Below are 21,548 nucleotides of genomic sequence, written 5' to 3'. Positions count from 1 at the left end.
TCTACTGTGCGCATGCATGTCATTTTGCAACATTGCGTTACGCGCTCAAAATCGCGTTGCGAGCCACGTCGGAGAGGATGCGACTCAACGCTAGCTCGACTTTCACTTCCTCGAGGTGCCTCACCAACTTCATGGCGGCGAGGAAGAGGTCTTGATTAGCCCCAGGTAGCATTTCTTCGCAGTTCAACCCCCGGAAGACAAGGCTTTTCTTCGTATAGCTTTCTAGACGCGGAAGATGTCGTAATGGTTCCGGTACAGTGAGGTGATGCTGGCTTCAATGCATGGCACAGCACCGTGCACGAATGGCAGGTACAATCTCAAAACGCTCTTGCTCTGCCCGTCTATTCGTTATGTTTCTTTCCGACAGATCCTGCTTGCAACCGTAAAGCTTGAAGTGGTTGGGATTTTTGCATTCGTCTCAGCGAGGATGGCGAGTGGTGTCTTGAAGTTTTAGACGGCAAAACAGATATTTTATCTGCAGAGATCACTTTGGTATTATCGTATGGTCGATTTCATGTTTACGAAATGGAGGCATTGTGAGTACTGCGCCTGGCCAGCATCTTCTCTCTAACCCAAGGTTACATGGTCGGCTTTGCGAGGTCGTCATCGTCGCCAATATCGTGCTCCCTTCACCGAACAGCTTTGCGTCGTTTACCAATACTGCACGCTTACCTGGCTCGCATTTACAACTCAGATCCTCGACTGCAAGCTGAGTTATATGGCCTGCTGCCCTCCGCGGGTCGCGATTTTGGACATTGTGCGCCGCCTAAATACACTGCCGCCTACGATTTTTCAACCGCAGGACTGACCCATCGCTTCCGCGCACAACAGCAACAACAACGTTTTCACATTTTTGGTACCTCAACCAAGACCACGGAATTTTCCGCGACTCGACAGCGCAGCACATCTGCAGCCAACCTCTGCCAACTCTAAGGCGAAGCCATCTTCAAGCAGCGCAGTCGCCTTCACCTTCACTGGACGCATTCAATCCGACGCTCACCTCGACTTCCGCAACAAGATTGCGACTAGCGCCAGAATACCACCTCTACTCGCACTTTCCTGCACTGTTTACCTACGTCTCACCTCGACCTTTGTCTACTCACCACAACACAATCTCACGATATCATCGCATTAGTCACACATTGCTACCCCGCGCGTTGATCGTGCATTTTCATTTCATACCGATCACCCGTACCCGGACCGCTCTTACTGTCATGGCGCCCTCGGCTCTCACCTCCCAAGGGAGCACGTCGATCCCCGAACCCGCAAAGTCACAGCAACCCACTCCAGAAACGTCTCAGAAGGCTACTTCGCCCACGGTCTCACTCTCCGAAGAGAATATCGCCCTTAAGCAGCGCCTTGCTCAGTTTGAACTAGCCAAGAAGCACCTTGTCGAAGAAGTCGCGGATGGGAAGCAAAGAGTCATCGATGCCGCGAAGCGTGCTACTGCCGCCGAGATCGAAACGAAAGCAGCAAAGGCACGCGCTCAAAACCGCTATACAGAGAAGGTGCACGCCAATAACGAGAACCGTCACCTAAAGAAAAGGATCGATACGATGGACAAGGAGCGTGCGGACTTCATTGTTGGTGTTAATAGCATTCTTCAGGGTCGCGACGAGATTATAGCTAAGCTCGAGGAAGCAAGAGCCAGCGGAGAATGGTCCAAAGAAGTCACTGCAGAGTTCACAAAGCAGGTAGATGTCTTTAAACAGCGCTACCTCGCGTCTGAACGTGGTAAAGAGAAGGAGAAACGTGAGAAAGAGAAGGAGAAACGTGAAAAAGAGCTGGAGAAAAAGGTGTCTGATAAGATCATTGGCCAGCTTAAATCCGACAGGGACACGCAGGGCAACGTCAACAAGGATCTGAAGAGCGTGATCGCACAATTACGACAAGAAATCGCCACGGAGAAAGAGAAATCGAAAGCCGCAGCCGATGCGTCGACCATGGACCAGATCGAGGCTCGCGTCGCTGCTGCTAAGGCTGATGGGTTCAAAGAAGCCACCATAGCAAAGCAGAGTGAGAACGCTGAGTACCGAAAGACAATAGAAGAAAAGGCGACCGCACATGTCGCATGGATGAAGAAGGGCATTGAGACGAAAGCGAAAGAGCACGTACAGAAAAGAGAGGCTGAATGGCGTTCAGAGCAGACTGGTCTCATACAGAGGGCTTCTGCAGCTGAAGCTGCGCTGAGTGCTGCCAATACCAAGCTTGCGATAGCCCAGCAACGGCCTACAGCAGCATCAGTATCGCACCCTGTGCCAAACGATGCTCAGAGGCCTCCCAAACGGAGCCAACCGACTTCTTCGCAGGGAGCGTTCGACTCTAACAAGCGAAGGAGGCTTGACGCAGCTGGGTAAGTCCTACATCGTTTCTATGGATGAAGCTATTGCTAATACACACAGTGCTGCCGGTATCACTACACCAGACTTCAAGCGTACACACTCGAACTCACTTCCCTCCGATACCAATGCCATGAGCCCTTTGTCAACCACATGGTCGAACGGCGATACTATCATGGGCGACACACAAATGCAGAGGCAAGCTCGACATGTCGCACCGAATGGCATGCATGGACGAAGCTCGTCACAGCAGTCGACTGGCTCAGCAGGGCAGATGGCACCCGCCCGGCGTCCTTCGCAACAGCCTGGTGCCATGATGGCCGCGCCTCCAGGACGCACACCCAGCAACATGTCACCCCAGCAGCAGCGACACTTGATGCAGAACTTGGCTGCGGGTAACGCCGGCAGCCAATCACCTAGATTCCCTCAACATAACTTAGGCCTGATGCGCACATCTCCGCAGGTCGGTCGACAGATGGGAAGTGGTCAGCATATGACCAACCAGGCCGGAAACATGAACTCGTACGACGGGGACTTATCGATGCAACAGATGCAGCGAGATGCTCAGTCGCAAATCCGGTCACAGATGTCGACACCGGCGCATGGGTCTATGAGACGTACACCTTCGTACGGCTCAGCTTCTTCTGCGGCGTCGCCTCGACCTCACGTCGCGCAACACTCTTCGAGTCAATTTGCACCCCCCACTGGGCAAAACTGGAAGATGAGGCAGAACTTTGAGCAGCAGAACTTATCGACAAACGGTACGAACCAGAGAGTGGCGGGAAACTACGCTCCCATCATGGAAGAGTTGGATTCGAATTTTACCTTCGATGTTAACGCACTTACGGGAGATGTTGGTGCTGCTTACGTTGGTTCTCAGCCAAACCTCGGAGACGCATATGATGTCAGCGATTGGTTTCCCACAGAAGATAACAACACTCAGACGGCCTTCAACTCGACTCTCCCTTCGAATGGAACGCCTCCGATGCACCAAGCCGACTTCCAGCAGCCTCAACAGCGCAGCTACCAAACCCATTCACGCAATCACTCACAACCGTACGAGAGTGGTTCAAGAGACATGTCTCACAGGTCCGAGAGCCTCCAGAATGAGCCCATCATGGAAATTAGCAGAAACAGTTCACGCCAGCCTTCTGTTTCGGGACGAGCAACTCGAGCTTCTTCCCGCTCTACACCTGGACCTTCTGGACCTTCTGGACGACCGAGACGCAAGACGCCAGGTCCGGCGGAGCCGACTCAAGTCCCATGTGTGAACTGCTACCGTCACTGGTGGGAAGGCGAATGCGATGAAGGCCAGCCATGCTCAAACTGTGTTGCATCAGGAACAAAATGTGTGCGGCAGAAATGCATCAACTATGCTGCCGGCACTTGCGACAAGGGCAACAGGTGTCCCAACGTACACGAAGGAGACGAGCGTTACCAGAACGAGGAGTTCCTTGTAGCCCAGACCAAGGCGGGCAAGCGGCCTTCACGTTTAGGTACGAGGGCGGAAGCGAAGCCGGCGCCGACCCAGAATTAGGATGCTGGGCCTATTTGATATATCTTGAGGGTCAAGATGCTTGCCCGCAACTCCGCATGGCTTTTGCATTTTGGCGGCATTGAAGTGAGTTGGTTATTTCTGTTTGGATCGAGTTTGCTATCCTTGGTATTTTCCCCTCCACCCTGGCTTGACAGCCCTATTGAGTTCCAGCCGCCCGAAAGGGCAGGCTCTCGTAGGGCTGAACATAGCCGGGTGGGGGTGGATGTTCTGGCCTTGGATTGCTCACAGCGTTGTGTTTTCTTTATTGTCTTCTTTGGGCGACTTCCTACGGGTGCTCTCGGTGGTTGGAAGGTGGCTTGGAAACTGTATCATATACCAGATTTGTAGTTTTATAGAACCTTGATGATGCACTTCACCCTGTGCACTTCGAATGCTTCACCACCATTTGACATGCAATCTCGCGTTGTGGTGGTAGAGAAAGTCTCCGAGACCGTCTCCTTTGAGTTAACATCCTCATGGACTATAGTGTGAGAATCATCTCTAGATTGTAATTGAGTCTGGCGGTAGCAGCTCACAGTATCGACTGTAGCAATATCATCGCAAGCGTGCCAGATGTCGAGATGTTATACACTGAGGTTTGCGCGCCGCGCGCGGGGCTTCGACAATCACCTACGCCAGTGGCGGATATGCGCTATTCCAGATACGATCTAGCTTATCAGCAATTCAGGGTTTTCAAGCTTCACCCCACATCATCGACGAACCAAGCTCGGCTTGGCTATAGCTTGCATGTCTTACTCGCGCCTCTTTCCACTCTTTCCAATCATCGGCACTTCTTTTCATGCGGAGTATCCATCACGACCGCGATCCTTCCGACATTCCGCGCCGTTAGAGGCCTAGGCTCATGGTGCACCTTCACCCCATGCACTGCTAGGAGGTTATCTCCGACCATGACGAATCGCCAGGGTACGCTAAGCGACTACTTACCCGGCTGAAAAAGCTTTAAGTCGCGCAATGTTGGAATCTGAATCTTTTGTGTTCCTTTAGACGTTACGTCCATTCCGTTTCACATCTATGGCTTCAAACGAGCCAGGCCTTGCGCCTCTCAGTGCGCCGGCTGAGGACCCAATCAAAGGAGCTGTCGGCGTACCCGTCGATACAGACACCCCCGTCGCACCGGACCAGTTCGACGAACGTTACGAGACATCGAAGTGGGAGATCTGGTCGTATTACTGGTATGCAAACTATTCCAGCGCAGGAACTCATTGGAGCGCAGTACGTCGACTGTGCTGAGGCTGACATCCTATTTTCGAACAGCTACTACGTCGGAGACAATGGCCTCACTCTTTTCAACTTCGGTCCGACGGCTTTCCAAAACCTCATGTATGAAGCTGCAGGAGACTCCGAGGTGCTGTACTTCATGGGCCGAGACCGTACCATCAACTCCATTGTACTTCTCTGCAACGGCATCAGTTTCGCCATCCAGGTTCTCGTTTTCTTGATCCTTGGTTCTTTCGCCGACTTTGGTACATGGCGCCCCAACATCCTGATAGGCCTGTCCGTCATTGCTTTTGGAATCGGCTTTGGCTGGTTAGGCGTTCATACCGAGGATAAATGGCACGCTGGTGTGGGTCTCTATATCGTCGGTCTTATCGCATACCAAACGACAATCACATTCTGGACTGCTGCCTTCCCTGGACTGGCAAGGAATACCAAGGAGTTGCGAGTCAAAGCCGAAGAGTTCGCTGATGGAACGATTACGCGCGCAGAATACGATTTTGCCGATATGATGAAGCGAAACGAGCTCTCCAACACAGCGTTCTACGTTCAATCCGTTTTCGAAATCCTCATCCTGGCTGTTATCGTAGGTATCATGTTCGGTCTGCACGTTAATGACAGCGCGGAGAACAACAACTGGGGTCTCTCGGTACTCATCGCGTTTGCGACCGGAGTTTGGATCTTATGCGCTCTTCCGTGGTTCATCCTCGAGAAAAGACGACCAGGTCAGGACCCAGGACGCGCGAACATAGTTCTAGCTGGTCTCAAACAGCTTGGATACGCGATGCGACAGATCTGGCAGTTGCGCCAAAGTCTGGCATATCTGGCCGGCTACTTTCTCCTCGGCGACAGTCTCAACACCACCGTGACGGTTATCGGGACTCTACAGAACGAGATTGTTGCGTACAACAGTCTGCAGCTTACCTACCTGCTTATTGTAGGTATCGCTGCCCAGGCGGTCGGCATCGGCGCCTTTTGGCGCATCCAGAAGTACTATGGTCTATCGACGAAGACTATGTTCATGGTCGTCGCCATATGCATCGTTCTGCTCGACGGCTGGGGCATGATCGGCATCTGGACGCAGCGCTTCGGTTTCCACAACAAGTGGGAGGTTTGGGTATACCAGGCCTTCTATGGATTGCTTGTCTGCCCGTGGTACAGCTATTCGCAGACCATGATCTCTGAGGTTACACCGAGAGGGAAAGAGTTTCTTTTCTTCAGTTTGTTCTCGATCGTGGGAAAGACGAGTGCTTTCATCGGCCCATTGGTGAGCTCTGCCATTATCGATGATACTGGCAACAACAGTAGTCCTTTCTATTTCTTGTTCGCGTTGAGCCTGGTTAGCTGCGCCTGGCTTTTCTTCTTTGTCGACGTTGAGAAGAGTAGGATTGAGCAGGAGAGTTTCTTGGAGAGGGAGAAGAACACTAAGATGCACAATGAGGATGCTGAGAGTCTTACTTGATCATCTAGTAATGATTGAATTTCCTCATTCGCGAACAGAGTTGCTAGTTCGATCACTTGGTGTGAGCCGTTCGACAGACCCTGATCCTGATGATGTCGATACCTGACCGCGCAGTGTTTCTGTACATCCAGATCCAACTAAACAAGACATTCGCAAGTAAGAGAACAGAAACACACTGCTTTCCCATTGCGCATCGCCGTGTGCTCACATTATTGGTCAGGTGGGGCCTCGACTCATGTTCACAATGCACGTGTCTCAAGCTCACAGCTGCCTGAAACCCGGCCATATTTCTTGAAGTTCTCGCTGTTCCCATGTTATCACGTCCGTTCACCCAGTAATTCGACGATTCAGTCTTACCAGCCATCGACATCATCAAGACCAAGCACACCGCACAACATCTGAACAGCTACAGACAAACAGCCATGACGTTAACCTCCTGGCTAACAAGCTCCCCCGAGCAACCCACCGATACCACCGACCCCAACAGCTTCGCCTCCCTCGTCAACAAGATGAATCTCGCTGCCATAAAAGCTGACGCCGAGAACAGCTACAAAGAGAAATACCTACGACTCCGCAGGCAAGTCGAATCAGACACCGTTCACAACGACCTTCGCGCTGAGATCACCTCTCTCTTAGCCAAAAAGACCGAATACGAGACCAAGCTCCGAGACACCGAGAAGGCGAAAACGAGCGCAGACATGCAGGTCGTTGCCCTTGACCTTGTGCTCAAAGACACAAACGTGTACTACAAGTCCAAGCTAGAGACTTTAGAATCGCAGACCAAGGTCTTCAAAGAAGAAATTGAGAAGCTGAGGAAAGATAAGCAGGACATGAGATGTTTGCTTTCATTGCACGGGATTCGTGTACCAGCGCAGGATTCCACGAATGAAGACAAGCAAACTTCGCAATCTGAATGTGCCCCCGAGCTAACGGATGATAGCGATATGGACGAGGCGGATGAACTTGGTCTTGACAAGTCGGCCACGGGTCCAGAGGAAGTTTGCCCGCATTGGTACAATCATGGTACGTGTAGTCGGGGTGGTGGTCATGCACGCGGAGCGTGTGAGCTTGGTGCACATCCATACCTTATTGGATTTGGTACGCATGTGAAGGAGTAGAGGTACATGTAGCGATGGGCGTAAAGACATCTCTGGCTTGTAGATCCATCCCTGGTTCGCCTGGAACAGCATACAAACATCAATTCACCTACTCCCCCAACACCTCTCTAATCCTCTCCTCACTTGGAAACCGCACCTCCTTCCTCGCGACCAAATCCACCAGCTCTTCCACCCGTCTTTGCTCTTCTCCTGTTATATTCTCCAACCAGCGATCGATATCCGCGCCAAACCTTCCCCAGAACTTGGTGAAACTCGCCGACTCATCCTGGAGATACTGGCCTTTGTTAATAACAAGAAAATTTCTAAACGCGTCCCACCAGGTCATCGACTCCTTTCGCACAATCACATCTTCCAATACGTTCGTCTCTCGTGATGACGCTCGACCTGCATTGTCGAGCATGTATATGAGCTCGTAAGTGTATGAGCGGTCGGCGCCTTCTGCCATATTGTCAGGGTCCAGGGTGGCGCGGTCGAAATCGATTAAGACCACGGTCGGTAGTGTGAAATGAGACGCTTTGCTTGAGGCGGATACATCGAGCATGACGTTTCCGCCGAAGACGTCGTTGTGGGAGATATTGGCGACGTTATGTAGCCACCCGATCGCTTGCGTTAATTGCTTTGCGACGTGTAGTACAAGTACCTCCGGTATCGCAGGGAGGGGAAAACGACGATGCAGATCAGTTTCTGACGAGGGCTGAATTATCGCGGTGACCACGACTCGAAGCCGCTCAAGATCGAAACCACAGACAGGACTGACGACCAGCCAGCCCGATCCACCGTCCTTGATCGGATCATAGTCGATGAGTGTGGAAAAGTGCTTCGCGACGCTGTTGTCTTCATCGGTGGCGAGAGAACTGCGAACGCGTTCGAGAGCGACGATTTCATCGGCTATTCTGTCGCGACACATCTCTCGACTGATCATCTTGACGGCGACAAGGGCTGCACTCTGCGCCACGGAGTCAGTCGTGGAAGAGCTTACAGCTGACGGTGTGCATACACAGAATGTGATGCTTCCACACGTACCCTTGCCTGCTTCGCGGATCGGGGTGTACAGCTCGTTTGTCTCTTTATAGATGGATTTGGGGTTCATGTCGTCGTCAGATGTTGCCGTGAAAGTGTAAGCCACTCGCTGTATGCGTCGATCGAAGGGTGGTTCGAGGCTAGAAATGCCATAAGGTCTACGTAACGAATACGTTGAGTGTTAAGGCCAAAGAGCAGGGTCTATTGATAGTGAAAGGCGCGAATGCGATGCTGCGGTAGGCAACAAGCAACGCTGGAGAACCCTTCACTACGTCTAGTTCTGTTCAGCCATATTGTCTTGTAGTGTCTGAGACTTCTCGCCGTGTCCATATGTCGTTGCTAAGATCTAGCAGATATCCGTGGTCACCTCGAAACACCGAATAGCAGGTGACCGAGCTGAGGAAGCTGCGCAAACGAAGGAGTGAATCAGGAATAAGAAACGTAGTGAACTCTATGAAATTGAGGCATCGAATAGGTGCCCAAGAGGTCCTGGTGGGTTGTGTTGTACATAGTCGCATCTTCCACGACTGCCTCGTACTAATATACATTGTTGGCTTGCTTTTGGCAAGCAAAGTGGGCTTCCAACAAAGGTCCTATCCGAACACTTAAGTCAGACTACCGCTGTCAACACCTCTTGGCATTGGTGGACGGGAAATGTGCCATGGTTCCTATCTGGCGGCATCGGTGCCTACTGGGACTGAGTCCGGTCTCCCCCGGGAGCCTCCGGGATGTAGTGTGCGCGAAGGAAGCGTTGCGTTTGCTGCGTCGCGATGGACATAAAACTTTTGTCACATTGACGTGTCTGCATCAAGGGTTCATGGGATCGAATTCTGTGGTGTCCTTTCCCCAAATCTCGATGTGATTTACGTCTTCCCTTTTCACAACTGTAACTTTTCTTATTGGTCCTGCTCTTTTCGCGTTCAAGCTATTGTCATGGCTGCTCGGTGTCGACTCCTTATTTGATGGGTAGTAAACGTCGCCTAGCTTGAGCACGATGCTGTCGCCGTAGCCAACGTACTTGACGTTCTTATACTCCGGTCGCCAAAACTCTGTTCCAATCGCAAAGGCATGCATGTCAGCATCTGCGACTTGATACGGCGCCTCGCTTGTGTCAGAGCCTGGGCGGAATAGGAAACGGACGGCCCAGAGCTTGGGCACTAGAGCAAAGACCTGGCGCAGAGACTCAAGCGGGGGCACTGAGCAAGCGAAGCCAACTTGCTCCAAATTAGAGCACGTTTGGCAAAGTCTGAACAGGGCATCGTCGGATAATACCCAGCGATCCGAGAGAAGGAGATGGCGAATGCTGTGGTTGTGATTGGTTTGAATGGCCGCAATAAACTCACTCCCGATGCTGCGACAGCGTTGATCAGTCGTGTGTTTTGGAGTACTGCTCGCGCTCGAAACTCCGATGACACCCGGCGTCATCGTGGACGGTGTTGTTGGGGTTGCAGCAGCGCTGGTAGTTCTTGGTGAGTCTTTGCCTTGCCTATTGCTCACAATGTAAAACCGCTCCATGCCCTTGAATTTACCTAGCATAACAGCGCTCTCTTTATCCGTATTATCGGTGCGCATCACCTTCAGGTTGTGAGGCGTCGGGTGATTACTATGTATCCTCCAAGAGTCGTCGGCAAAAACGGTCATAGGGTCCGAGGAGCCCATGGCGTTGATCAGAGTGAGCTCTGTATTGGTGTCGGGGCGGATAACATGGTGGAAGCCATCGTCAGAGAAGCGAGTGTAGATGTTGTACAGTCCCAGGTGCTTAAGGGGTATAGAATACTTGGCAGACATGCAGCGTCCGAATAACGAGTGCAGCGAAACCGACTCTTCGCCTACAGCCCTCATGCGCGGACTCCAGTGTAATGTGAGGTGCTCGAGCTTTTTGGAGCCCAGCAGAAGCAGCGAGATATCGTCGGGGTAGCAGAGAGGATCGATATCGTACACGATCAGAGTGGTCAGGTTCGGAAGCGGAGGTATAATGGTGGTCGGCCGTGGTATTCGTTTGGTTTGACAGCGAATGGTGAGCGAGACAAGCGATGTCTTGGCTGCGATGCCCTGGTAGACGGTATACAATGGAGGAGTGCTCAGCTCCCAACTGGGCATATCAGCAGTTGTCCAGTATGGTTCTGGCACGACACCTACGCGAAAGCCTTGAGGTTCTTCATCCTGTCGATGGCGGCACGCATGACAACCTGCAGTATCATGCTGTTGTCCGGCACTCGACCCTGCTTGTATTCCTCGGTATCATGTTCTCGCCAGTCGCCTTTGACCCGGAATGTCTGTATGTAGTCGCCAAAGTTTCGCGACACGAGCGTATTGAGGCCCATGGCAAACGGGCTGCCATTGCCGTAGCCTTCTGGCCTGCCATCTACGTATCGTATCTCGGCATATGAGTGTAACGTGACCGTCTCGTAGAGCCGCGGCAGCGTCATGTAGTAGAACAGACGCGATGTGCGCGTGATGCGCGCGAGGTCACCGACATCGTCGAGCTTCCGTGCGTGTTAGTAGAGCTCGGTTGGGACAGCTCGTCGCGTGGCAGGGCGCAGACCAACGTACGTGTGTGAGGATGAGCTGGATCAGGTGCAAGGGCAGCTCTTTCGCCTGCGCTAAGTTGCTGTGCGTCCGCGCGGGCGAAGTGAACCAGGTGTGCAGCGGCGCGGCCATGGCTCTATTGCTACCCTCTTGCAGCAACAAGGCATCGCCTGAGAGACGCGTGCGCTTTGGGTCCGACATGAGGCTAGATCAAGGGGACACATGCGTGATGCAAACAAAAAAGGGTCCGTACTATCATGGCGGAACTCACAGCTTCATGGCGCATGCATATACGGTCATCATGGCTCATACGTCGTGCTGTCGAGGCGCGTCGGAACTTTTGCTAAGACGCCCGAATGCCCGCTTCGTCCACCAAGCGCGCCCGCATTGGTCCGGCTGCTCCGGGAAGACTCGGTTCACCCATGGACTGATGATCGACACCAGGCATCGTGTCCATTCACGTGCACTGCAATACGGCATATACGTTCTGCACCAGGACCATGTAAAGTCTTGCATTACTCTCTGTTTGGGTCCAAGTCATCGCTATGTGACTGAAGTATGCGTGGCCCCCCTGTGTGCGTGCAGCCAGAAAGGCTCATGGTGGGCGGAAATGTCTCCGATCACGACATGCGCACCAAACAACTTAAATACCTAGGTATCCAGCGGTTCCGCCCGGAGAACCAAGATTTCGGAGTCGCCGTTTGCACCGATGCAACTAAACTTCGCTCATGACCTGAAGAACCAGGGCTGTTTGCCCTTGTATTCGTCCGCAGGAACTCGAAAAGGGACCTCAATCGTTCCGTCAAACACGCTCATCGGTGGTACGTCATCCTGCTTGAGACCCTGAAGCTTTGACTCTGGTACAGGCATGACAACTCCACACTCCCAGTTCCTGTGATGTTACATACCAAGTCAGTGTATGTCATATGCAAATCAAATGTGTTTTTTGCGTACCTGATGTTCAGACTCCCCATTTGCCCACTTTTCAATATCTTCTGCCCTCCCCACGCTGATTCAGAGATATTGGCAGAGCCGACGTAAACCCAGGCAAAGGGCTTTCCATTCTTCCTACGACCTCGCGCGAAGAGCAATTTGTTGTGCGATAGCATCCCCCGTCGCATCGAGTCGTAGTCTCGCATGCATTCTTTTGGAAACGATGGCGCGTTGTAAGCTTGTCTTGTCAACGTAATTATACCAGCGCCGTCAGGACCGCCCATGCTCTTTTCGACCGTTTCGTTGGTGGGGAAGTATATCCGAAAGCAATCGCGCACGTTAGGTTCTGGTCCAGTGTCTGTCCCGAACGACCTGCCGCATGCTGCGAGACGGATGCGCGACAAGAAGGCATCGTTGATGGAACCGAGGGAAGATGCTACATAGTCAAGCTCGATACATGCGACGTCGTCTAAATGAAGCTCTCGTATAGCGTGCGCGAGGCCAGGGAGACCCGTAGGATGAACTGATTCAGTCTTGTGCGAACCACCACTAATTCGGATTAGCACTGACCCTCAAGGACTGTAATCAAGAACATACATGGAATGTACAAAGGCCAGGTGACTCGTCTTCGAGAAGTCGCATCTCAACAGGCCGGTGATGACTTGTGGACCCACTTCCTGCTGCTCCAAGAAGTATACCAACTCGCGACCAAAAGGTGTCAAATCTTTCGCCTTAGTGACAGTACCATCATGTCTGCGAGGAAAGTCAATCAAGAACACCGAGTTCTCCATGATACCGGGCTGCCAGTCGTTTGCGACCTCGCCCCAGTCAGTCTGTGTCATGTTCGCAGTTGGGACCGCAATGCGCAGCTTTTCTTTTCCAAACAGCAGCATGAACTTGCTGTGCATGCTGGCTATCATGCCACCCATAGGCGGGAAATGAAGCTTCATGTTCGGTACGCGAGACTCCCTCCACTCTTGTATGCGCTTTGCTTGAACGTCCTCGCCCCTGTGCTTGCCAGTCATCAGCCAGATCTGCTTGACCTTTGTCGGATCAAGTTTTTCGTATAGCCATCCCGAATCGTACTGAAATGAGCTGATGACTGCGGTATTGACTTTATCGGCTTCTAGTAATTCTTCGATAGTGATGTCGTCAGTTCGCGGGTACTTGGACGCAAAGGTGCGCTTGATCGCGCCACTGGGGTATTGTAATGGTGTTTCGCCTGCATCGCTTTTTGCGGAAGGCGCTCTTGCAACTTGCTTAGCAGGTGCCTCGGGAGATGCCTCCCGCTTCCTTTTGCCGAGCCTTGCGAGACGTTCCAATTCCATCGCTTTCCGATCAATACCCATGAAACCTGGGGGTTTGGCGACGACGGCTGCTGTCTTGGTCGCACTCGTTGGCGAGGCGCTCGAAGCCGATGACTGCTGCACGTCATTATTCGCGCTTTCCTGCATCGATAAGGCAATCGCACGCCGGAGATTGTCGTCATCTTCGTCCTCAGTGTCAGATGTGAGGTCGATTGACTCGTGCTTATCGCCCGATGCGCTCCCGCGTGCAGCCCGAGGCGAATTCGCCTGTAGGGACATTGCCATCGCAAGCTTGAGATCTTCATCATCAGAGTCCATGTGTCCAAGAGTCAAGATGTGGTTGTTATGGGAATGTCGGTGATAGGGTAAACAAAGAGATTCGTTGAGGAGCGGAAGCGATCCGGCATGGCAGGACCTTGAACGCGCTGTCGCGAAAGCATGTGACCAAGGCTTGGCAACCTATATGGGTCCTCACGGCTTTGAGCTCAGCCTGCTCTGCTACACCAACGAAGATGCGCTTTTGTATATAGTGAACGACATATGGCTAGCGCTTCTATTTCCTCACATGTAGACTACTCCCATGTTCTACAACAGTCGTTCACTTGGTTTTGCCGTCGACAGCCCCGCCCGTCCGCTGCACGTTGCGAAACACCACCAAGTATCCCAGATCAGCCAGTATCCATGTCACCATCATCACCACTGATATCGGATTGACATAGTAGCCGTGTGCCTCTGGCCATACCCACCAGACATATCCGTAATTCACCGTCAATCCCGACACACTGCCGATGAAACGGCACGCCCAAATGCTATACGAAGAGCCGCGACTGCTTCCTCTAACCACAAGCTGTGCCAATGACATGACGCTCAGCACGACCTGTGCGACCAAAGCAGTCCAGAAACCGAGCTCGTCCTTGTCGATGCCCAGGTTGCCGCGGTACGCTTTTCCAATTTTTGGGTTGACGGGGTGATCGACATCAAGCCACCAAGAGCTCACAGCGTACAACGCGATGCACCACCATACCAACATGCCAGCAAAGATCTTGCCGATATTCCTGCCAACTGCTGGCGCATGTCCCCATTCATTCGCGCCATACGTGACAGCCGCATAAACAATGCCCATGTCTAAGAGTCCCCATATGGCGAAGAGGGCCTTCTCCCGGAGCTCATCGGCAACGTATATCGCGAATACAATCTCCCACGCAAAGTCTAAATATGGGTGTACCGGGTCAGTATGTCTCATATGCAGCCCGTATAGATACACCTACTGAATGCGAGCGAGAAGAGGGGCATGGCGTATGTGCGGTCGCGAATGGACTGGCGTGCCATCAGGGCGTAGCAGATTGTGTACAAGACACCGCCGGTGCCCAGGAACACATCGTTCGCGTCGAAGATGGAGGGGTCGACGTGCGCGGGCAAGATGTCAAGGCGGCCCATAATTGCGAATTGAAATCAAAGAAGAGATGAGGAGGCGCAACATACGCATTAGAAGGGAGTCTAACATATATCGTGAGGGGTGGGGCCCCTGTCATCACGAGCTTAAGTAGCGCTTATGGTTAGTTCGTAAGGGTGAGGTGTCATTCGGACCGCTTCCGGGCTCCCGCAAACTTGTATACGCCGGCCGTATATGTTTGTGCTTTCAGCTGCAATGCGATATTGTCACATGCAAGATGTTTGTGTGATTCGGTATATTGCAGTGTGGATTCCGACGCGGATACCATTTCGGCTTGGCGGTCTTTGACTATCCTCCGTGTAGCGTAGATACGAACATGATGTGATCGCCTCTCTGAACCTCATACTTGTCTTCGCCTTCCAGCTCCCAGTCTGCTTCGTTGATGAGGACCAGTATTCCAGGTCGTCTGAAGCTAATGTCAGCATGTCATTGTTCTCTTGGGGCAGGAACATACACCGTATCGTCAAGCACGAAAAGTTCTTTCCGCGGATCCTTCATGACCTTGTCGCAAAGGTATCTGACAAGGAATGCAACATTTGCTGGCTCTCCAGACTCATCTTTGGCTGGTAGGGCAAGATCATACTTTTTCTGGTTGGCGAACAGGATCTCCAAGCCCCCGCTGTAGAAGATTAGAGAGGAACATCGCCATTTCGCAGGACAACCGACCTACCTGAACTCTATCGTTATTGGGATCGTTTCATCGTTTGACATTTCGTCTCTGCTCGTCTGTAAGATGCTAGGGTTGTGAGAGATTCGGATGTTATCGAGATCGGTTGCGCCTGCTCTGCAGCCCTGAGCCAAATGCAGCTAAGCGAGGCTAGCGCCAAAGAAATCCTTACGGCGATGACTAGATGCGGTGCCTGCGCATACGCAACGCCTAGACCCAACAATGAACATATCCACTGAGTTCATCGCTGCAGGTGGCAATCGAAATCCCGCTGCCGCTGACTGGGATGAGGCCGGGTCGCAACTGCTAGCGTTCGGCGCAGACAACTGCATCGCACTCTGGGATCCTCAGGTAAGTCGCGGCTGGCCAATGACACAACCTTCACTCATCAAGATAGGACGAAAGTCTTCGTGGCGTGCAAGCAATTCTGAGTGGGCACACCAAAGCTGTGAACGCTGTAAAGTTCTTTCCAACACAATTGTCCAATGTCTCTGTCCTGCTCAGTGGATCGGCTGACAACACAATCCGCATATGGCGAGGCGGAAGAGGCGAATCTTTCGACTGTGTCAAGACGATTTCAGATCACACTCAGCCAGTCACCAGAATAGCTGTACTGCCTGGGTCGGACACTTTGGCAACCGGATCTTCAGACGGCACTGTCAAGATCTGGAAGCTTGTTCATGATGCAGACTTCGGGTCCGTCGATGTCGAGTTTGTACAGACCATCACACTATCACCAAAGTACTTCCCTCTGAATCTCGCTCTTGCGACTCTGGACGACAAATCTACAGTGCTAGCAGTTGCGGGCACACGTAGCACCATTCAAGTCTTTGTATCGCAAGAAGGCCAATTCCAGCTTTCGGCAACTCTTACCGGTCACGAAGGATGGATACGCGCGCTTGCATTCACTAGAGAAACGTCTGATCCGAACAGCGATATATTGCTGGCATCCGCAAGCCAAGACAAGTACGTCCGTCTCTGGCGCCTCCACCGTGGGGACGAGCTTCCCGCTGCCAGTACTGCACTCAACGACCCAGCGTTAGGTGGATTGGGAAAGTCCCTGTCGAACAAAGCACACTGGATCAACTCTGCTACTTCCAAGTACTCCATTACATTCGAAGCGTTGTTACTAGGACATGAAGATTGGATATACCAGGCCTCGTGGAGACATCGCGAGGGAAAGCTCCAATTACTCACGGCTTCGGAAGACAACTCACTCGCCATCTGGGAGTCCGACCCTAACTCTGGTGTGTGGGTTTGCATCACCAGACTAGGCGAGATAAGTGCGCAGAAGGGCTCGACGAGCGCTACCGGTAGTGCTGGAGGTTTCTGGATTGGTCTATGGTCGCCAGATGGCAATACTGTGGTATCACTAGGGCGAACTGGCAGCTGGAGGAAGTGGACGTACTCGGCTACTGAAGATATGTGGACACAGCAAGTCGCAATCACAGGGCATGTGCGTGAGGTCAAAGGCGTGAGCTGGTCAAGAGATGGGTCTTACATGCTCTCCACTGGATCCGATCAGACCAGTCGGCTCTACTCACAATGGAAACGAGAAGGCACACCAGCATCATGGCATGAGTTCTCGCGGCCCCAGATCCACGGCTACGACTTGAATTGCATCGACGCGGTCTCCAACACTCAATTCGTCTCGGGCGCAGACGAGAAGTTGCTACGCATTTTCGACGAACCTAGAGGTGTAGCGGAGATGCTTCAAAGTCTCTGCAGTATCAAGGCGTCAACTACTGCTGAGCTTCCGGATGCAGCTAACATCCCCGTCCTTGGTTTGTCGAATAAGGCTATTCAAGCTGTGGGAGACGACGAGCCAGTCGAGAACGACGACGAAGACGAACGTGAAGCCGTCGACCCTGCCTCTGTCATTCGCAAATCGACACTAGACTTCAGTCACCCACCATTCGAGGATCATCTGGCACGCCACCTACTATGGCCGGAGACAGAGAAGCTGTACGGACACGGCTATGAGATCTCTGCTGTTGCAGTGAGCCGAGATGGAAGTCTCGTTGCAACGGCCTGCCGAGCCAGCTCTATCGACCACGCCGTCATACGTCTATATGATACGAAAGAATGGCTAGAAGTCAAGCCTGCACTCAAGGCGCATTCACTCACCGTCACAGCGCTACAGTTCTCACCAGACGATAGACATCTTCTTAGTGTTGGACGAGACAGACAATGGGTGATCTGGGAGCGCAGCGAAGAGCCGTCATTATATACACTCAAGCACTCGAATCCAAAGGGCCATTCGCGCATGATACTAGGTGCAACCTGGACGGCTCTCGAGCAACCTACATTCATGACTGCTGGTCGAGACAAGAGTGTCAAGATCTGGCAGATCGTCGAGAACGACGTGCAACTCAAGGCTACCGTATCAGCAAACGCCGCTGTTACCGCTGTAGCTTGTAACGGTGTGCAATCGAATGGAAAGATCATGTTTGCCTTTGGCACAGAGAACGGAGAAACAGGTGTTGCGAGCGCATCGCCAGATGCTTTGGATCAGGCACAAGTATCAATGGTCAAGGCAGACTTGGTCCCAGCGAAAACAATCAACCAGATCGTCTGGCGACCTGGAAGAGCAGATGGCGAGCCACAACAGATCGCCGTAGCAAGTGATGACACCACCTTGCGCGTCTTCAATGTTTCGGATGAGGTATTGCAGCACTAGCACAAGGCATCGCGAAGATGATACATGGATGTCAACTGTTGAATAAACTTTACACTATTAGGTAGGTTTCGCTGGGGTATCTCGCCAAGAAAATGTCACTTCCTTCAACCTCAAATGAAAATAGTACTACATGTCCACCTCTTCGCTTAAGCGTAACGGGATCCAGCAATCTTCTCAGGAAGATCCGAGGCTGCCATGCTAGGTTGACCCTTTGGGTACTGTCCGGGCGCCATGCGCTGAACCGGCTGCGTCATCTGTGGGTGCTGCCCAAACTGCTGCCCAAACTGCTGCATCTGACCCGGTCCTTGTTGCATATACGGGGGCTGAATTGGGGGCTGGCTCGGGTACCCTTGCTGGTTGGGCGGCATCTGATAGTACATGACCTGGCCCGGCTGCGGTTTCATGTGTGCCTGTCCTGGTGGCGGCACAACAGCACCATTACTGATCATGTTCTGCACGATTTCAGCAGCAAGCTTTTCGGCGTCCTTGCTGGTTGTGCGGCGGCGGTGGCGATGGCAGTCAACGCAAGCCCAGACAAATAGCGCAAAGTGAATAACCAGGCCGAAGAACTGGCATACCACACCGGTCAAAGTGACATTGGAGCGATGGTCCTTTTCGGCCCAAAGTTTGTTGACGAAGGCGTCCTGCTCCTCACAGCTGTCAAACTGACTGGATCGGGAACAGTCTCGAGGAGTCTCGATGTAGCTCGTGTCCTGTTCCCATACCCATGTGTTGTTGGAAGCCAGGACATATTCTCCATCGCTGCTGTATGAGTACCCCCAACCCCACGTATCGAATCCGTCTAGACCCCACCTCATTAAGTACCGGAGGGCTATAAGAGAGAACAGTGCCGTTACGATGAAGCCAAGCCACAGAAGAAGATCCATCGCTACGCGGACACCTGGATGTACAGGTCGCTTGCGCAGCAGGAACACGATTATGCAGAGCGCACACCAGACTATCGAGGCAGCCCAAGTAATCAGACTGGGCCATAGCGACCAGTAGCTTTCGTAGCTGATTGAGTAAGAGGAGTCCGGGTCGTATTCACTGTCCATTGTGGACATCAGCCAGCCAAAGCATCCGACTCCGATCAAGCCTGTTATGATAGCAGCGGCTTTGAGGCCAAACTTGAACTTCCAGTATCGGTCGGCAGCATTGAGCTTGTCGTTGTATGAAAGGCGTTCCTCGGTCTCGGTCGCGGCGCCCTGTGGAGCTGTCGTGTGCGGGATCGACGCCGGGGGTGCCATGGTGGGAGCACCCGGCGCAGGGCTGCTCGAGCGTGGTATTCTGGGCGAGGTCGCGTGCGCAGACGAGGTTGAGTTCGCGTTCGTCGCGTCGGACAGTCTGGCTGCGGACTTTGGAGGGGGCGTTGGGACTGGAGACGGAGGCCCTCCTGAGATCGCGTCAGGCGCTTGCGGCACAGCTTGCGGCTGCTGCTGAGTAGAAGAAGACATTATTAAAGTATTAACTAAGTAGAAAGCGAGTGGATGCGCAGAGACATGCGCGTGGGATGGGGTCAGACAGAATCTTCACAAACACAACGACCGTGAAGAAGATCAAACGACTGCGAACAAAATCAGGCAACAGGAGGGAACCTCGCCTGGATGCGTCCATCGCGCTGTTTGTGGCGCCATTGGGTGCCTGAGGCTAGTCGGCATTGGTGTTGGAAATCACTTAATTTAGATGAGCAGGAGCGGGAAAACGATGATGCGGGCCGGCTAAGCTTCAGTCATCTCAGTCATCAATGCACGGCTCGTAACGACGCGCTTGTCAAAGCTTAATCGAGGTGTGCTCCTTTGTCATTTCGCAATATCAGGGTAGTCCTTCTCAATCAAAAAGTGTTGGTTTAATATTAAGTACTTCATTGCTAATTGGCTCACCGGCGCCAACGCTTCGCGGGATACCGCAAAAAAACATTACATCGTAATAGACCTGTATCGATCAAATCCTGAAGCAATCAAACTTCATACTGGGCCCGGCCACGAAGTGGAACAAGGAATGACAAGTGTCGGTGCCCCATCTCAGTCATCTCAGCCATCACAACACTACCAATGGCAGGTCGCGCTTAGTACATGGGGTCACCAACAGCGGTGATGGAAGCAGTGCAAACACCGTTCTTGCAGTATCCAGCAGGAGTCAACCAGCCCCAAAGTTCTGTATTCTGTCAGCATCTCTCTTCGGAGTTCCTCGAGGTACGTCAAACTTACCGACTTGCTCTCCGTTGGCGAAGATGGCACGGGCAATACCCGAAATGGTGGCTGAGCACGCCTTGTGGCCAGAGATCTGGTCGCAAGTAATGACGAAGGGAGCGGTAGCTGAAAGAGGAATCTCGGCAGACCCGTAGCAGCGGCCCTCAGCGCACCATGCAGAAACAGTGTTGTTCATGGAGTACTTGTCGCCGTCCACGAGCAGGTTCTCGAGAGAGCCTGCGACAGTAACGGTGCACTTGTGGTCGGTGTTGCAAACTCCAGATACTGGAAGGATGTCCGTTAGCACAGGAAACTCATGTGGAGATGCGGTAGAGGGTATACTTACGGAGACCGACAACAGCGCCGAGAACACCAGAGAGAGTCTTGTCAATGACAGGTGGCATAGCGGGAAGGTTCTCAAGAGAGAGCACGCCGTGACCCTGGACTGGGGCAGAGAAGCTCGATGGCATCGTCGGCTGGCCAGTGGAAGCGGCGGTTGGCGCAGCGGTGATGGTGGACGTAGTGGATGCCTTCGCAGCAGAACCCGATCCGGAACCAACGCTCACGTCCAACAGAGCGCTGGAAGTAGCAACGCCGACGTTGAGGCCACCGAGCTTGAGGCCCAGGAGAGGAGAGGCATTTGCCGAAGCAATCAGAAGAGCGAGGGTAGTAGTAGTGAACTGCATTGTGAAATCCGAAGCTGTGAAGCGATTGATAGCACGGAAACACAGAAGAGTGTGATGGCCGAGATGACTGAGAGGAGCTGATAGAAGAGCTGGAGATGATTGAAGCTGATGATCCTAAGATGAAGGGATCTTGCCAGCTCTTTGTAGTCGTTCATGGTGGCTTGGTAGAACGACGTCTTCTCAAATCTTCTGTTGTTGAACCCCTGACGTACGTCAACTCTGTGCTAATTGAAGGCAACCGGTTCGCACTCCGAAGCGCCTTGGATGCCAGAACCCAACGCCTGACGATGTTCGCACTACGAAGTTTCAAATCGCTGAGGCTTCCAGACCACCCGTTACAGATTCTCGATCTTCAGGCACGGATACTAACGTCGCTGATCTGCCGTTAAGCG

General features: G+C 52.7%; 11 protein-coding genes across 11 annotated transcripts; 4 read left to right on the top strand and 7 right to left on the bottom strand.

Moving 5' to 3' along the window:
• Positions 1–1,214: 1,214 nt before the first annotated feature.
• On the top strand, positions 1,215–3,876 carry J4E83_004089 (uncharacterized protein; the record flags this gene model as incomplete). The annotated part of the gene is made up of 2 exons (XM_049331020.1): positions 1,215–2,353; positions 2,403–3,876. The coding sequence occupies 2 exons, from the start codon at positions 1,215–1,217 to the stop codon at positions 3,874–3,876; spliced, it is 2,613 nt and encodes an 870-aa protein (XP_049189566.1).
• A 1,032-nt stretch (positions 3,877–4,908) lies between these two features.
• J4E83_004088 (uncharacterized protein) lies at positions 4,909–6,574 on the top strand (the record flags this gene model as incomplete). The annotated part of the gene is made up of 2 exons (XM_049331019.1): positions 4,909–5,069; positions 5,152–6,574. The coding sequence occupies 2 exons, from the start codon at positions 4,909–4,911 to the stop codon at positions 6,572–6,574; spliced, it is 1,584 nt and encodes a 527-aa protein (XP_049189565.1).
• A 422-nt stretch (positions 6,575–6,996) lies between these two features.
• Positions 6,997–7,692, top strand: J4E83_004087 (uncharacterized protein; the record flags this gene model as incomplete). Its single annotated transcript, XM_049331018.1, has 1 exon — positions 6,997–7,692. One exon carries the CDS (start codon positions 6,997–6,999, stop codon positions 7,690–7,692), a length of 696 nt encoding a protein of 231 aa, XP_049189564.1.
• Positions 7,693–7,780: 88 nt separating this feature from the next.
• On the bottom strand, positions 7,781–8,782 carry J4E83_004086 (uncharacterized protein; the record flags this gene model as incomplete). Its single annotated transcript, XM_049331017.1, has 1 exon — positions 7,781–8,782. One exon carries the CDS (start codon positions 8,780–8,782, stop codon positions 7,781–7,783), a length of 1,002 nt encoding a protein of 333 aa, XP_049189563.1.
• A 737-nt stretch (positions 8,783–9,519) lies between these two features.
• On the bottom strand, positions 9,520–11,442 carry J4E83_004085 (uncharacterized protein; the record flags this gene model as incomplete). The annotated part of the gene is made up of 3 exons (XM_049331016.1): positions 9,520–10,804; positions 10,852–11,198; positions 11,266–11,442. 3 exons carry the CDS (start codon positions 11,440–11,442, stop codon positions 9,520–9,522), a joined length of 1,809 nt encoding a protein of 602 aa, XP_049189562.1.
• Positions 11,443–11,967: 525 nt separating this feature from the next.
• On the bottom strand, positions 11,968–13,799 carry J4E83_004084 (uncharacterized protein; the record flags this gene model as incomplete). The annotated part of the gene is made up of 3 exons (XM_049331015.1): positions 11,968–12,133; positions 12,196–12,723; positions 12,772–13,799. The coding sequence occupies 3 exons, from the start codon at positions 13,797–13,799 to the stop codon at positions 11,968–11,970; spliced, it is 1,722 nt and encodes a 573-aa protein (XP_049189561.1).
• Positions 13,800–14,079: 280 nt separating this feature from the next.
• J4E83_004083 (uncharacterized protein) lies at positions 14,080–14,918 on the bottom strand (the record flags this gene model as incomplete). Its single annotated transcript, XM_049331014.1, has 2 exons — positions 14,080–14,690; positions 14,750–14,918. The coding sequence occupies 2 exons, from the start codon at positions 14,916–14,918 to the stop codon at positions 14,080–14,082; spliced, it is 780 nt and encodes a 259-aa protein (XP_049189560.1).
• Positions 14,919–15,222: 304 nt separating this feature from the next.
• URM1 (Ubiquitin- modifier 1) lies at positions 15,223–15,645 on the bottom strand (the record flags this gene model as incomplete). The annotated part of the gene is made up of 3 exons (XM_049331013.1): positions 15,223–15,340; positions 15,389–15,553; positions 15,605–15,645. The coding sequence occupies 3 exons, from the start codon at positions 15,643–15,645 to the stop codon at positions 15,223–15,225; spliced, it is 324 nt and encodes a 107-aa protein (XP_049189559.1).
• A 178-nt stretch (positions 15,646–15,823) lies between these two features.
• On the top strand, positions 15,824–18,281 carry J4E83_004081 (uncharacterized protein; the record flags this gene model as incomplete). Its single annotated transcript, XM_049331012.1, has 2 exons — positions 15,824–15,952; positions 15,999–18,281. 2 exons carry the CDS (start codon positions 15,824–15,826, stop codon positions 18,279–18,281), a joined length of 2,412 nt encoding a protein of 803 aa, XP_049189558.1.
• A 146-nt stretch (positions 18,282–18,427) lies between these two features.
• On the bottom strand, positions 18,428–19,528 carry J4E83_004080 (uncharacterized protein; the record flags this gene model as incomplete). Its single annotated transcript, XM_049331011.1, has 1 exon — positions 18,428–19,528. One exon carries the CDS (start codon positions 19,526–19,528, stop codon positions 18,428–18,430), a length of 1,101 nt encoding a protein of 366 aa, XP_049189557.1.
• Positions 19,529–20,346: 818 nt separating this feature from the next.
• Positions 20,347–21,156, bottom strand: J4E83_004079 (uncharacterized protein; the record flags this gene model as incomplete). The annotated part of the gene is made up of 3 exons (XM_049331010.1): positions 20,347–20,435; positions 20,489–20,755; positions 20,817–21,156. 3 exons carry the CDS (start codon positions 21,154–21,156, stop codon positions 20,347–20,349), a joined length of 696 nt encoding a protein of 231 aa, XP_049189556.1.
• Between the last annotated feature and the right edge of the window lie 392 nt (positions 21,157–21,548).

The sequence above is a fragment of the Alternaria metachromatica genome, assembly GCF_023757995.1.
Source record: "Alternaria metachromatica strain BMP 0045 chromosome Unknown scaffold_7, whole genome shotgun sequence".
In the NCBI taxonomy this organism is placed as follows: Eukaryota; Fungi; Ascomycota; class Dothideomycetes; order Pleosporales; family Pleosporaceae; genus Alternaria; species Alternaria metachromatica.
Note: the sequence above shows the minus strand (reverse complement) of the source record. Positions and strands in the feature narration are given on the sequence as shown.